The 14,216-nt window shown below is 41.2% G+C and overlaps 1 protein-coding gene across 5 annotated transcripts in view; it reads right to left on the reverse strand.

Annotated features, from left to right (window-relative positions):
- FIGN (fidgetin, microtubule severing factor) overlaps positions 1–14,216 on the reverse strand; it is a 131,473-nt gene that overhangs the window by 4,190 nt on the left and 113,067 nt on the right. For 3 of the 5 annotated variants that reach the window (XM_032355770.1, XM_032355769.1, XM_032355771.1), the window contains one exon: positions 1–5,524. This exon is cut by the window's left edge and continues 4,190 nt beyond it. In XM_032355770.1, the coding sequence (XP_032211661.1) occupies positions 3,270–5,516 (2,247 nt within the window). In that variant the 5' untranslated portion in view covers positions 5,517–5,524 and the 3' untranslated portion in view covers positions 1–3,269. Of the gene's footprint in view, positions 5,525–11,251; positions 11,411–11,511; positions 12,194–14,216 lie in introns of those variants that run through there. The other 2 variants (XM_032355768.1, XM_032355772.1) reach the window with 2 other exon arrangements.

The raw sequence follows: 14,216 nt of genomic DNA on the forward strand, positions 1-14,216 counted from the left end.
AAGCATGCCAGGAGTGTAGGGTATTTCCATTTGTGTCACACATAAGGTCATTACGAACTACCTCTTGAATTTCTATTGATCCTTCCACTGAAGTGGTTTCCTTCACTTCCTTTTTGTTCCCGTTGGAAATGTTATTGCAGTTGTGAAGAAGAGAATTAGGGGCTGTTAAGTGGACTGGCTCAAATCCCCCGGCCAGACGGCAAGGGATTTGGACTGGCTCATTACCTTACCTTCATTAGTAGCCTTCTCCAAATTCTTAGCAGTCAAAAAGAGGCCAAGAGTACGAAGCCTGCTCATGCAGTTGTCCTATCACCGATTGTACACATTCACTTCTCAAGATGTGGCACCCCACCCCCACCCCAAGCTCCAGAAGGGATGGTCAGAAAAGAGCTCATTATTAGGCTAGTCCATAGAAGAGCTCATAATGCTGCCATGCAGAATCAAAGAATCATAGGAGAGCACTATCTACTCAAAGGTCAGCCTTATCTCCCCCAACAGATCTTCATTTCTTCAGCATGCCCAATTTCCTAAGAGATCAAATCCAAGAATTCATGAGGCTAAATGAAATTCACACAAGACTTCAGCTTCTGCCTAAATACATGGATTTTTGACCACTCCTATCTCAAAGTAATTTTGAAGTCACTTAAAGCTAAAAGCCAATACAGATGACTTTTAATTTATTTTCAGTTTTATAAATGAGTGTAAAATACAATAGTGCAGTCATATTTGGCATTAACTCATACTAGACACAAAAATGTGGGTCAATATTGGATTTTCCAAAGTTGTCTAAATAAGACTGGGTTTGTCAAAACTTGCCAGTTGCTTTCAAGTGAACACAGCATGTTGGCAGAAATGAAATGTAATGTCTAAAAGACAGAAAATAGGTCAGCACTGTGCAAAAGTAAACTTGTCAGTGAGATCAATATGAACCTACAAGTTAATGAGGATATTAGAATTTCCTTACAATAAGAGATGTGCAGGGTAGAGCCAGAACACGATTATAGCATTTGTTCACTCGTGAAAAGCAGAGGACATATTTAAATATCATTTTTTGTATCCTTAATGAAAGGCACTGCTTTTTAATATGGAATATTTATATGTAAGCACAGTTTTAATTGATAGAATATCACAGTAAACTAAATTTTGGTTCATTTGCTCAGTTTTTTGCAACATGAAAAATACGAAAAAAGGGGAGTGATGATTAAGCATCATAAAATTTCAGATATATGATGACGTCCTTCATTAGCTTTCTCTATGTTAAGTGTTCAGAGAATTTGACATTGTGAATGAAATCAGTCAAAATTTTTGAAGGAAAAAAAAACAATAACAGAAAGAGCTTTCTTGGGGCTTCTCATTGCATTTATTTAAGTTTTTAAAAAATGTACACCACTTTTTGAATACATAAAATGCCAGTGCTTTGCAACAGTTTTGTTACTGCATCTCTCAACTAAAAAAAAGGAAAAAAAAAAAAAAAACCAGGAAAAATACATTCAAAAAGCCAGGCTGTTCTGCTTATGCACGGGCAGTGGCTCTGGAAAGCTACAGCCTACACTGTCTGTTCAGAGGCATTGCCGAACGTCAGTTAGCTATCAATGAAAAGTTGCACATAAAGCATTAAAGGATACAAAGAACAACTTGGGGAGGGGGAGCAGGAGAAGAATGGAAAATTAAGAAAAATACCACATATTCTGGGGGTGGGGGTGGACTCAGGCAGAAGCAAGCATAAGACTGATGTTTTTGGAAACTAGATTTATGGGAAAAGAGAGAAAACAAAGTAACGTGCTTGACAAGGTAGAGTTGTGTGTGTGCGCATGTGCGCGCGCGTGTGTGTCCACTTCCAATTTTCTGTTTTACTCTCCAAGAGAAATATAACAAAACTGAGGTAGAAATGAATGTGGGAGCACTATAGCCCAGAAGATTTCAAAATGAGAAGCAAAATTGCACTGAGAAGAGAGGAGTCAAAAAGGAGAGGGGATGTAGATGTTCTTTGTGGATATAGAGAAGTTGGTTGGTTGGGTTTTGTATTTGCTTGTTTTTGCTTGCTATCTTCTGCATTCTATCAAACAGCACGGCAAGCCTATAAGCTAGATTAGTGAATAGAAGGACACCATTCCCAGCAGTTTGAAGAGAGAACTCGCAAACTACCACCACCACCAATGCAGTAAAAGGCAGTCCTAGTTTTTAGGTACTGTGACTTTCAGGGTCCTAAGCAGGTCTTGTGGCCGAGTGTTCTAGACACTAACATGAACTGAATAAGTAGCTTTCCATTAACCAGTGTACCTTTTAAGAACATTTTCACTTCATTATCAAGGAGCAATGTACGAAGAACTCTTGCAGTTTTTGACATAAAGAATTATTCTGCTCTGGTTAATTCCCCATAATTAGTAAAAGAATCTTTTTTTTAAAAAAAATCCTTCCATTTCTACTTTAAATGTAAATATTCAGTTGTATCACACGTCAGTATTTTTCCGGATACATTCAAAGTAATTTTCCTTGCTATTTTCCAATTGTTGAGGTAAACATACATTTTTAATATAAAGTAACATTGAAGCCTATCCCATTACTCTCAGCAGTACATAGTGCTTTCAACACATTCCTTTGAGGTACTGTACAAATCACAATCGCTTTCCTGAGTTTTTGCAGACAAGAACATTAAAAGAAATGAACCGCAGAAATTAAGGTCCAGATTACCGTTACCCTGTTTTACCTGTTCTTAGCTTAATACTGCAGAACAGACAGGATTGAGGAATACTGTTGCTCTTAAAATGGCAAAAATCTGGTTTTCTGTCGTCACACAACCGTTCATCTCTTTAGTCCAATAATGTTTGAAGTTAAAGCTCTTTATATTAGCACATGCCACCAATGTAATTGTGAGGCAAACAAAAAATAAAGCACCACTCCAGGCACTTGACAGCAACTAAATCTCGAGAACAGCAGAATGGAATCAACACACGAGGTTCATGTCCTTCTGAAATCAACACACTTGCACCTTGCTCCTTGGTGAGTGTTGTCTAGCTTGAACTGAACTGAGCGTCAACAGATGCTTTCTGTCCTCTGGGGCTCTCAAATCAGAAGCTCTCATTTGATGCGTTTTTTTTTTTTTTTTTTTCCTCCAAATCTACCCTGACTCTAAAGATGCAACTCAATCGTCATCTTCCCCAGTACCCTTTGCGATTTAAACACTACTGGAAAGGGGCTCTAGACCCTATGTAGCAGGTTTTATGCGTGTGTGCCAACATTCATTACATTTTTTTTTTTTAAAGAAGTTATCACTGACTGCAACCAAACATTTTGTTCCATTCAACATACATATCAAGCTCTTTTTGAGATATGCTAGGCTGAATCTTGCAGAAAGCATTTTCAAAGTCTTGATATGTAACGGGCCTCAACTGGCTGGGTATGATGGCTGAAAGGTCTGTGGCTGGCATGGTATGGAGGGGGCCCACCGCTGCTTCCTGACACAAATGAGCCACGTCTAGTCCAGAAAAGCCTTCTGTGCGCTGGACGAGCAGTGCAAACTCCTTGTCATTGAGACAGTAATTGTGCTGTGAGAGCAGTTGTACTATTATCTGGTGCCTCGCTGTGCTGTCAGGAAGTGGGATTAAAAGTCGTTTCATGAAGTACCTCCGAAGAGATTCATCTATTTCTTCTGGTTTACTGGTGGCACAAATTACTACGATTTGGTCCTCAGCTGAAGTTAGTACAGTGTCCAGCTGCATCAGAAATTCCGTTCTCATCCGATTGACTGGACTGTGTTCCTCGCTCACTTGAGAGGAGAGAAGCATGTCAATGTCACTGACAAAAATCACCGAGGGCTGGCGACACCTGGCCACGAGAAAAGAGGCGTGGATAATTTTTTCTGCTTCTCCTAACCACTTGGCAACGAGTCCAGAACCGGCGATTTTGAAAAAGGTGGCCCCCAGCTGACTAGCTATGCATCGGCCCAATAATGTTTTGCCTGTGCCCCGAGGTCCAAATAAAAGGATGCTCCGAGGTGAGGCCGTCAGTCCACTGAACGCGTCTGACCTCAACACCGGCCATAAAACTTCCTCTTTAATGACAGCCTTTACCAGGTCGAGACCAGCAATGTCATTCCAGTCCACCGGGGGTCCTTGGGTGATAATCTCATTGGTTACCAGGTCAATGAGGTGGCTGTCCGTATTCTTCAGTTGCTCGTCCACAGAGTGGTTGGATGAGGTAGCTGCCCGGAGTCCAGGGCCTTGCATTGGGTGAGAGAGGAGCTGCCTGTGCTCGTCCCCATGCTCACTCATTACCGGCGACGTGTACTTCCCAAAGGATTCACTGGATCTTGATCCCAATGAATTTTTAGCAGTACTATAGGAAGGAGGGGTCAGAGCCCTACTGGACTGGCTGCTGAATTTCCTTTGCTGTTCAGAGGACATTAGCTGCTTCGTTGGCTTAAATGCCAAGGACGATGTTTCAGCACTTCTGTCAAAGCCATTCCCCCGATTTGAGTTTGAAATGCTGTTGTCGGGCATTCTGTACATAGGACTCTGCGTAGATCTCTGTTGGCCATAGCTGTAGTTTCCGTAACTGGAGTCCATGTCTCCTTGCCCTGCCATATAGAAAGCTTTCCTTTTGAGGGAACTTGCCGAACTGTTTGTCAGAGCCGAGGGTGCAATGGGAGTCAGACCATGGCCCTGGTAGGTGTAGCCAGGAACAGTAGTGGGGGGCAGCGGGGTAGGAGCGGGGATTCCTGAAGGCAGGTACGCTGAAGGAGGAGGAGGCGCGCCGCCGGGGCTGTACCCGGATCCCACAGCAGTCTGAGGAGGATAGCTAGCAGAGGGGTAGCTGTAACTGGGGAGGTTAGAAGTCCCATTGTAGCCCGGGACCAGGGCTGGTGGCGGAGGCGGCGGTGGCGGCGGCTGGAGGAGCCCGGAGCTATGCAAAGGAGAAGGGTGGGGGGAGGGAAGTGCAGGTGCCGGCTGGCTACTGTAAGTAGAATGCAAATACGATCCGTTGTATCCCGGGGCATATTCCTGAGAGGGGAGCCCTGCGTGGAGACTGGGGACGGTGTGGCTCCCACAGGTACTGCTCGAATAGCTCGGCTCGGTCAGGTTGCTGGCCACCCCGGGGGAGCTCCCTATGCTCGCAGAGACGTCTGCTGGAGGGAGGGCTGAACTGACTCCGGCTTTGCTGGCCGCGATAACATCCGGAACACAGTTCATGGGATAAACAGCTTCGGAATTCAAGGAAGGCTGCCAGGGTTCGCTTTCATTTTTCCGACCGTTCACGAGGCCGGATGGGGCATCCGAGTAGTTGCTGAGGACGGGGCGGTCCACGGGGCCCTCTAAAATGCCAGAATACTTCTCTGCGTATTTTTTGAGTAGGTTGGATGCAGTCAGAGCAGAAATGTCGTCATTTGCCCAGGCGTACTGATAGGTGCGCTGCAGATGACCTCTGTAGGCTTCCACTTTGTGGGCAGGAGACCGAGTGGTTGAGGTGATGTCAAAGTGCTGTTCTGGCCACTGGGCATGCTCCGGCGTCCACTGCATCTTCAAGCCTGCAGATTTGGGCAGGGGAGGGGGGAGGAAAGTTAATTTACCGAGATACTCGTCAGATGTGCGAGAAAGCTTTTCCCTAAATTCTTTGGTAACCTGTTACCTTCCATTAATGATGGAGTTGTTACAAGGAATTCCCACAGTGAGAGCTGTCCACTGGGACCTGTACAGTGTGGACACTTTAAAACGGACTGGATTTCAGTCCTGTGTAAAAAGGAAACCGAATTTACACAAAAACCCTGCAGAAGACCTCATTCTTTGTTCGTTTTTTAAAGTAATAAGCAAATCGATTTCCATTAAGCTTAGCAAGTTACTCGCTGAGCAACACAGGAACCCACACACACACACACACACACACACACATATATATATGTACACACACATTCCCGTCAAATTAGAATCCGATCACAGGTTCTTACGATGAAATATGCATATCTTTTAACTAGGAGGCACGTGATACTATTAACAGGAGCAATATCGAGCCATCCTGTCTCTTCACATCAGAGTTTCTGTTTTATATTTTAACCAATATAAAAATGAGACACAGCTGACAGATCACATCTAGGACCCCTCTCTTATTTGGTACTGAACACCTAGTTAGCACAGTATAATGCTCCCTGCGCAGAACAATATGACACAGACATAGCAGGTCATTCCATAATCCAACTCTCATCTAAAGTGCTCCACGACAGTTTCAAATCTGCTTCGTGGAGTGCAGCAAAGCAATCTCCCAGGCAGCGCTCCATCGCTTTCATCGCACAAAGCCTACAACTCGGTATGAATTACAACTGGCTCCTTTCTGCCTCTCAGTTCTGTTGTTGAGTCTCTGAAAAAAAAAAACAAGTATCACTTGTCTGTCGGTCTTAGACCAGCTGGCAATCTCCCTCCTTCCCCTATAATCCTTCCCTCTGCTTTACTAAGAGGGGTGAATACATATGCATATATATATACATATATATACACACACGTACATATATCTTTACGTACACCTATTATGTGTGTTTGTATATATGTGTACATCTATGGGGCGGAGAGAAGAGGAAGGAAGAAAGGAAGGAAGGCGGGCAGATGGGCAGGCAGGGAGGGAGCAAACAGGTGAAAGGGAGTATTAAGAGGAGAGAAGAGGGAGAAAATGTGGATTCTCTTCAGATTTCTGTGGGAAACAGTGTGTGTGTGGCATAAAGTCAAGGAGCACAGCTAGATAATGAGATGCTATGGGTGAGTCGATCACCTGCTAGATTACTAACTGAAGCAAGGTGACTTAAGTAGCAAACTGTAAAAACAGAGTATTTTCTTAGTTAGGATCAGAGAATCATTTGAATTTTACAGTTTAAAGAGACTTTAGAAATTACCTTATTTCACAGATTAGGGAACCAGTGCCCAAGGGGATTTAGAACATCCCCTGGAGGACGTACCTACACTTCGTACACTTCATTACAGTAGAGCGTGGGAACCCTGTTTTGCCTCCCAGGGCTGGCTCACCTCATCCTAATCTCTGCTTCATCCGAACACTTCCGATTCCGGTAGGGCTATTTCAAATAGGTCTCCTTCAACTCCTTTGTACTACCCAAAGTGAATTTTATAAACCGCCTTATGCCTTCTGGCAGAGATCCCTTGATAAGAAGGGGGCCTGGCCTGAATGAGGCGTCTGTGGCATCAGCTCCCTGCTGAATTACTGCCGTCTATTTTGACAGCTCCTACACCCTTCCGCCTTCCTCCTCTAACCCCTTTAGCTCTTCATTCCCAGACTCTGGCTTCTGACATGGCCAGCTTTGACTTCCGGAGCTAAACTGAACACAGCCCAGAGTTTGGTAACAGAATGGCATGTTGATTCCCTCCTGACTCCCTCTTCCTTGTTTGCAAAACCACTGCACCAGACACTGGAAGTTAATTAGCAGGATGATGCTGTGCTAATTGTGTTAATTTACAAGGTTTTAGTCAAAGAGAATCATGCCAGGGCTGGCACTGCTGTCATGCTTCCGACTTAATGATTAAGAAATACTGAAAACAAGGTGGGAAGGATTGCAGTAATTACACAATAAATGAATAAAGCAACAGGATTCATTTGCAAATATATTTTACTGCAGTGGTACTCATTTGCATTTGGATTTTTAAAAAGGATCCATGTAGATATTCATTTGCAAATCACCATCTCAGTTAAATTAAGTCTGAATGCTGCACAGTATAACTTAATCAAGCTCTCTATTTTTTTAAATAAAAATAGGAAAGACCTTACTTCACTTGGATATGCAACAGATTCTTTCTTCAATTTCCTTTTCCTTACTCCTCCCAAATCTTCATATGTTTCTCTTTTAAAACTCGATTTAAAACAACTAGTTTCATCAATTGGAAAAAAAAAAAAAAAGTAAAATCCTGATGAAGTACAGCTTGCACCATTTCAGTCCGAGAAAATCTGGGGGTGAGTTCTAGGAGGAACTAAAGTGATATTCTTAATTGTTTCTGCTTTCTCAGTCATTCCTTTTGAAGGGGGCGGGGGGGGGGGGGGAGGAAAACACATCGCAGAATGGGTGAAATGACCGAAACCACACTTAAAGGGGAAAAGATGCAATTTTAATGAAGCAGCATTTCAGGAATCATACTTTCATTAAATTCAACTGGAAATTATTAAGAGCAAATCACCAGGAACCAATCGCAAGTAATCAGTATCTAAATTCTTCTTGTGTCATGGGATTTACTTCAAGCCTTATAAAAAGGAAAGAATATTAATGTGACTCTAATGTAGAACTGTCTAAAAGACCTACAAATTCATTAGTCCTGTAAATTATTTCCAGGGAATTTCTATTAGAATTTTTTCTTTAAAAGATTATCAAATACAAAGTTGAGAAAATAAGAATGCTCATATGCTCTGAGTGGACATTTGATGAGATTGAGACAGAAGAAACATGAATAAATGTCTTGAAAGGAGGCCTCCAAAAATATTTTGGGAGTCACAGGAAATGGAATTTACCACAAACACAACATGACACACATACACACTAAAAGGCATGGCTAACACACACGACAAACATGATAAAAGCCCATTTTAAGAAATGAAACTGCTCTAGTTTAGAATAATTACTGGAAAAACAAACAAAAAAGGGCACCCTTCCCTCTTACTGGCTTAAAATCTTTTTCTCCTAAGTTAAGCATTTACAAAAGGTGTGCAAAAAATGGTTTTAGTAAGGTATAATCATGGTAAAAGACAGGAATGTAAAGTTTACATTAAAAAGGTCGGTCATTTTCACTCTGTGAGTCTGAGGAGTTTAACCCTAGCAAAACTAATACATTTCCTAAGATTTCTGTTTCAATCTGAAATTAAGCAACGATCCTATCAAAATTATTGACTTGGGACAATTACTGGCTATACCATTACCTTTGAATTCTCATGCTATTTTTGGATGTGCTTACCAAGATAACTGCAAGTTTATTTATTGATGCATACTAACTAATAATCACCTTAGTGGGGCTGCCAAAGGCAAAAGTGAGCTTTGATTAAATAACCTTAAGGGAACAGAATTATTCACATCCCCTGGAACAGGAGTACTTATCCCGTGTTTTGAAATCATTAATGTAACTCTAAAGCATCAGTTAATAGTTAAGCATAAGCTAGTTCTTACTATCAGTAGGAGCTGAAAAAGCTGGTGTTGAGGAGATTGTCCTGGCCTTGGGAGCACAGAGAGCTTTCTCATCAGTCTCTTGAATTTTAATGCTAATCAGAAGGAGAACCAAACTTGTTGTTATTGTTGTTCTGTTTATTGGTGGTGATATTTCTGGTGTGGAATGGAAGAAAAATGTAGAGCCAAATGTTCTTTGAACAAAAAAATCATGCTCCATTTGACTGTACTGCTGTTCTAGACATGTCGGAAGCAGCATGGGCGTGCCACTTAACTTGGTACGCAGATAATAAGGTGGGTTTTAAAAGCAGCTTTTATATGGTTTCTCTCTGGAACATGCAGAGAGAAATCTCAGAAACAATACTGTTTTAACACTCTTAGAAACATGAATCCACAACAATAACTTCCACTGCTGTTTAGAAATAGCTTAAATAGGTCCAATAAAAATTCAGAAAACAGTGGAAAGTAAGAAAAATAGTTCTTAAAGATAATTGAAGAATTGTTCCAAAACATCAATTTTTATTTTTGAAAGGATCAGGAAATTCTTAATATAGCCAGCAAATTTCACAATGCAATGTGTTTGTTTTTAAAATATGTAATTTAATAGAAAATTGCTTTTAAGAGACGTTAACATACTTTTTTATACCACAGTGAGAGGCACTACAGTACAAAGCCTGAGCATTTGTTATTTCATTGCCATAGGATGAAGTTATGTGAACAAGTCTGTATTTCCCATAAAACTGGACGGTTTGGATACCACTTTCCTTTCTTATCATTTCCGACCACTTTATAACTCAGGTTAATAATCACTAACCAGTTGCGGCCTCATTGCTTTACTTGCTCCATTTTGTTCTTTAACTGTTCTGAAACGATACAACTGTGACATCCTTCGAAGTTCTGTCCTCGCTTCAAAACGATTGAGAAGCTGTTACCCAGAAAAATGAAGGATATAAAAACAACTTTCAGAATGGGAGGAAATCTGAAAGAGGAGACTAAGCCTCTGGAATCTATTTTTAGCACACATTCCTGGATATACTAATCTAAGGCCCTCACTACCCGACCGCCGCCCCTACCTAACACCCCGATGCCGCTCAGCAGTTCATCTGGTCTAAAAAAGCGGTTCCTTCTACAAGGTTCACACAGGGTAATTCTGGCTGCTAGGGACTCCGCCCTCATCTGCAGGTTTTCTCACACTTCTAAGGGCGGGACCTGAGGCAAACAGCTGCAGGCCTGGAAGGCTTGCCGGCTCTAGGATAGCTACACATGCTCACACAGGACCGCACGACGTCACTACACCTGTTACATTCCCTTGGGCCATGGTACCTCTGAACTTTTCACCATCATTTATTTAAATATGTTTTTAAAAAATCCAATAGCATCGGTACCCATGTTCTCTCTAGAAAGCAATCGCTCCTGGGGTAAATATAACAAAGTACAGTTGACCCCAGAACAACACAGCTTTGAATTACGTAGGTCCACTTATTTGGGGGGGTAAACACATGACAATACTGCCGATGTTATTTCCTCTTACGATTTTCTTCATGGTATTTGCTTGCCTGTGTAGAGCTGCCTTTATCATAAGAATACAGTATAGGGGTGCCTGGGTGGCTCAGTGGGTTAAGCCTCTGCCTTCAGCTCAGGTCATGATCTCAGAGTCATGGGATCGAGAGCCCTGCATCGGGCTCCCTGCTCAGCAGGGAGCCTGCTTCCCCCTCTCTCTCTGCCTGCCTCTCTGCCTACTTGTGATCTCTGTCTGTCAAATAAATAAATAAAATCTTAAAAAAAAAATACAGTATGTAATAGACATGACCTATGAAATACGTGTTGATCGACTGTTTACACCATTGGTAAGGCTTGTGGCCAAGAGTAGGCTGTGACATTTTCAGGGAGTCGAAAGTTACACGCGGATTTTCAAAACCTGCATTGCTCAAGGGTCAACTTGAATATATTCAATTGTTTACAGTCCCCTCAGCCTAACACTACAGATTCATTATCTTTTAAGGAATGGCAGAACTAACACACAGAACACTAAAAATTTCAGGAAGAGAATAGCAAATTCATTGGCTAAAAATACAGATGGATGCAGCAAAATGCTTCGAGAGAGCACCTACAAACCTGCTGCAGTGAACCCTGGCCCGGCGCAGTCTCTCCTGCCATGATCCTTCCTGGTGGCGGCAAGCGAATGAAACGTTGGAGCAGACCCAGTAGTACTCTCCGTCTGCAGCCTCACCCTCAGAAGCTGAGGCCCACACAGCAGGGTCTCGTTTTCCCCGCACTAACCCATTTGATCTGGAATCTTCCTTGGCCCATGTCCTGATAATTCCCAGCCTGAAAATGTGAGGCCATATCTAAAAGTGCGGGGCAAGAGCACAGACGTGACATGTTCCCTTTCATCTCTTCCATCCGGTTCACCTTCAGAACACCCAAAATGAGAAGCCCTTTACCAGCTAACTAGGAGCTAACTCAGTTTATTTAGTCAGTGACTTGAGGGCCCTCCATATATACTGGGGTTCGGGTCTAAAAATTTTAAGTCAAGGGAATCTGTTTATCAGCCAATGAAACTTTTTCAGCTTTCTGTCTTCTTTTGTAATTTCACATTCTAAATTCTCTTTGATTGTAGAGACTAAGGGAACTTTAAAGTGACCTAGTCCCCAATCCCGAAAGTCTCCGTCATAGTTCGGTACTTCACTTACTGTGGTGTCCTGTGGCGTAGACAGCTATTCTGCCTAACACAGTGTTTTATTTGGAGGCACTGCTAGCTTGGTGGGATAGAAAGGGACTGATGGAAACATAGAGAAGGTTGTAGAATTTTGTCTGAAGAGTGAATGTCCCAAGCTTGGGAATCAGACCACTGGCTCTGCTCATGCCGTTGCTTATTTGTTCTAACCCTGGGGAAGTCACTTAAGCACATCGAACTCACTTTTCTCAGCCATAAAACGTAGACCCTCATGGTATCATATATCGTACTGGATTCTTAATAAGATTACTTAAAGTGATGATATGCATTGAATATCTCTTCCAACTGTGAACTGCTATACAATTAGTTCTTATTCTTTAAAAAAAAAAAATACAAGAGCATTAAACACAAAACAAAACTGACTAGACAGAAAAAAAGTAAGATCATTCCTAGAATTTATAAATCACTTTTTTTTCCACCTCAAGACATCTACTGAAAAGGAAATTTTCCAGTGGGAATGTTGGTTATAAGGAAGGTGTAAAAATTCTTTCATACTCAGCAAAATACAGAGCATGAGCTTACCCAAAAGATGTCAGAAATTCAAATATTTTCGATTCCAGATGTTTTCATAGTATTTTATTTATTTTAAATGTTACTTGTTACTCAACGTTGCAGAGACTACAAGTAAGAAATAAAGTACTTAGAGGTTTAAATCCAGTTAAGAATGATCTCAAAACTTGCAGTCTCGAAATAAGATATTCTAATTATATAGCAATACTGTCAAATGATTTTTCTCTTTAAATCACACTTTCACACCTCAAGACTCCAAATTATAATACATTTTGAAGCAAATTACTCCCTCCTCCCATTTCACCATATTTGCATAAAGCGATCCTTTTTAAGAACCACAAAGGCATTTCTGGCTAAATGGCCCTTAGTAAATATAGTTCTAATACCTCACCCTCTAATGTAGAGAAATTGCCACCTCACTACCTGAGGGCAGCAGAGAGTCTGCAACCAGCTTTTGTTGGCCAGCACAGGGTTTTAAAAATCAGTGACTTTATAAAAAGATTCTCTATTTCTGTATTTCCTATTTTTCAAGACAAGCTGAATGCTCTTAGACGACCAGATCTCATTCTTGCCTGGCAACAACTGACTGAATCTGAAAGCCAGCTGCCCACTTTGGACACGGCAGCCTTCTCTACTTTGTCACACCGTCCCCACTCCCCATTATAACATTCGGTACTTCGATGGTACTGATCAGTGATGTAAACAATCAAATCCGTGACTACATTTAGAAGCTTCAAGCCAGCTTTTACACTTAAGTACATTTTTTGGGAACTAGCAAGTATAGTGCTCTAAAACTTGAACAAGTAGTATCTTTAGGAAAAAAAAAATCCTAAATACTTTTATTTATATATTTTTATACACACACACACATAAAACGTATATAGATATACGTAATACATATATATATGTGTGTGTGTTTAGATATACACATACACACACACGTATATATGCATTCCTGTCTTCTTAATCAGAACATAGGGAAAATGATAGACATTTTCTTGTTGATTCAGTGTCCTTAGTGTAGGATGATGAATAATGATTTTTTAAAAAGCTGGTTTCCACGTTGCTATTTCACTGTTTCCCCCGTTGCTCTGATTTGTCAGATACTTTTTCTAGCTGTTTTCCTTATTCCCTATGTCAAGTCCCACCATTCCTAATATGCTCCTTTGAGTATGCCATGGGTACTGAAACCGCAAACCAAAGCTTCTTTAAATTGTAAAGCTTCCCCCTAGGTCAGTCAGGAGCTTTAGTACAACTTTTGAGAGACTGTTTAAGCTATTCCAAGTTATGCTTTCTATATCTTAGAGAGGATGTTATCTGGGTAAGCAACTGATCTTATTCTACATGTCATCATTTTGGGCCTAGTAAGAACCTGTGTTCAATATTATGGGCATCTCGACTTAGACTAGAATGATATATATTCTGTCCTTCAGTTAAATTTGTGTGTGGCTTATGATCTGAGTCAGTTTCCCTAAAATACATTAGATTTTATTCACAGCAACAAAATACTCCTCAAAATGTGATTCAGTGTAAAGATGACTATTTTGCCAATATTTCATACTGAAGAAAACTTGTAGGCATTGGTCTGATAGGTCATAATGTGTAAGACATATATAAGAGGATGGCTTCCATTTATAAGGACGAATGCAAGAGCACTTCTGCAAAGCAAATTACACTGATGACTGTAGTATCCCTTTTAGTCCACCGAGTTTATATTTAATATATGATCAGGATGGACAGCCTATCACTTAAAGCAACCCAGGAATTCATAATTCAAGTAAGTATTTTTTCCTGTTGGGGGGGTGTCCTAAAATTTCCTAAACTTAAATCCAA

Source organism: Mustela erminea, chromosome 8 (assembly GCF_009829155.1).
Source record: "Mustela erminea isolate mMusErm1 chromosome 8, mMusErm1.Pri, whole genome shotgun sequence".
NCBI classification, from domain to species: domain Eukaryota; kingdom Metazoa; phylum Chordata; class Mammalia; order Carnivora; family Mustelidae; genus Mustela; species Mustela erminea.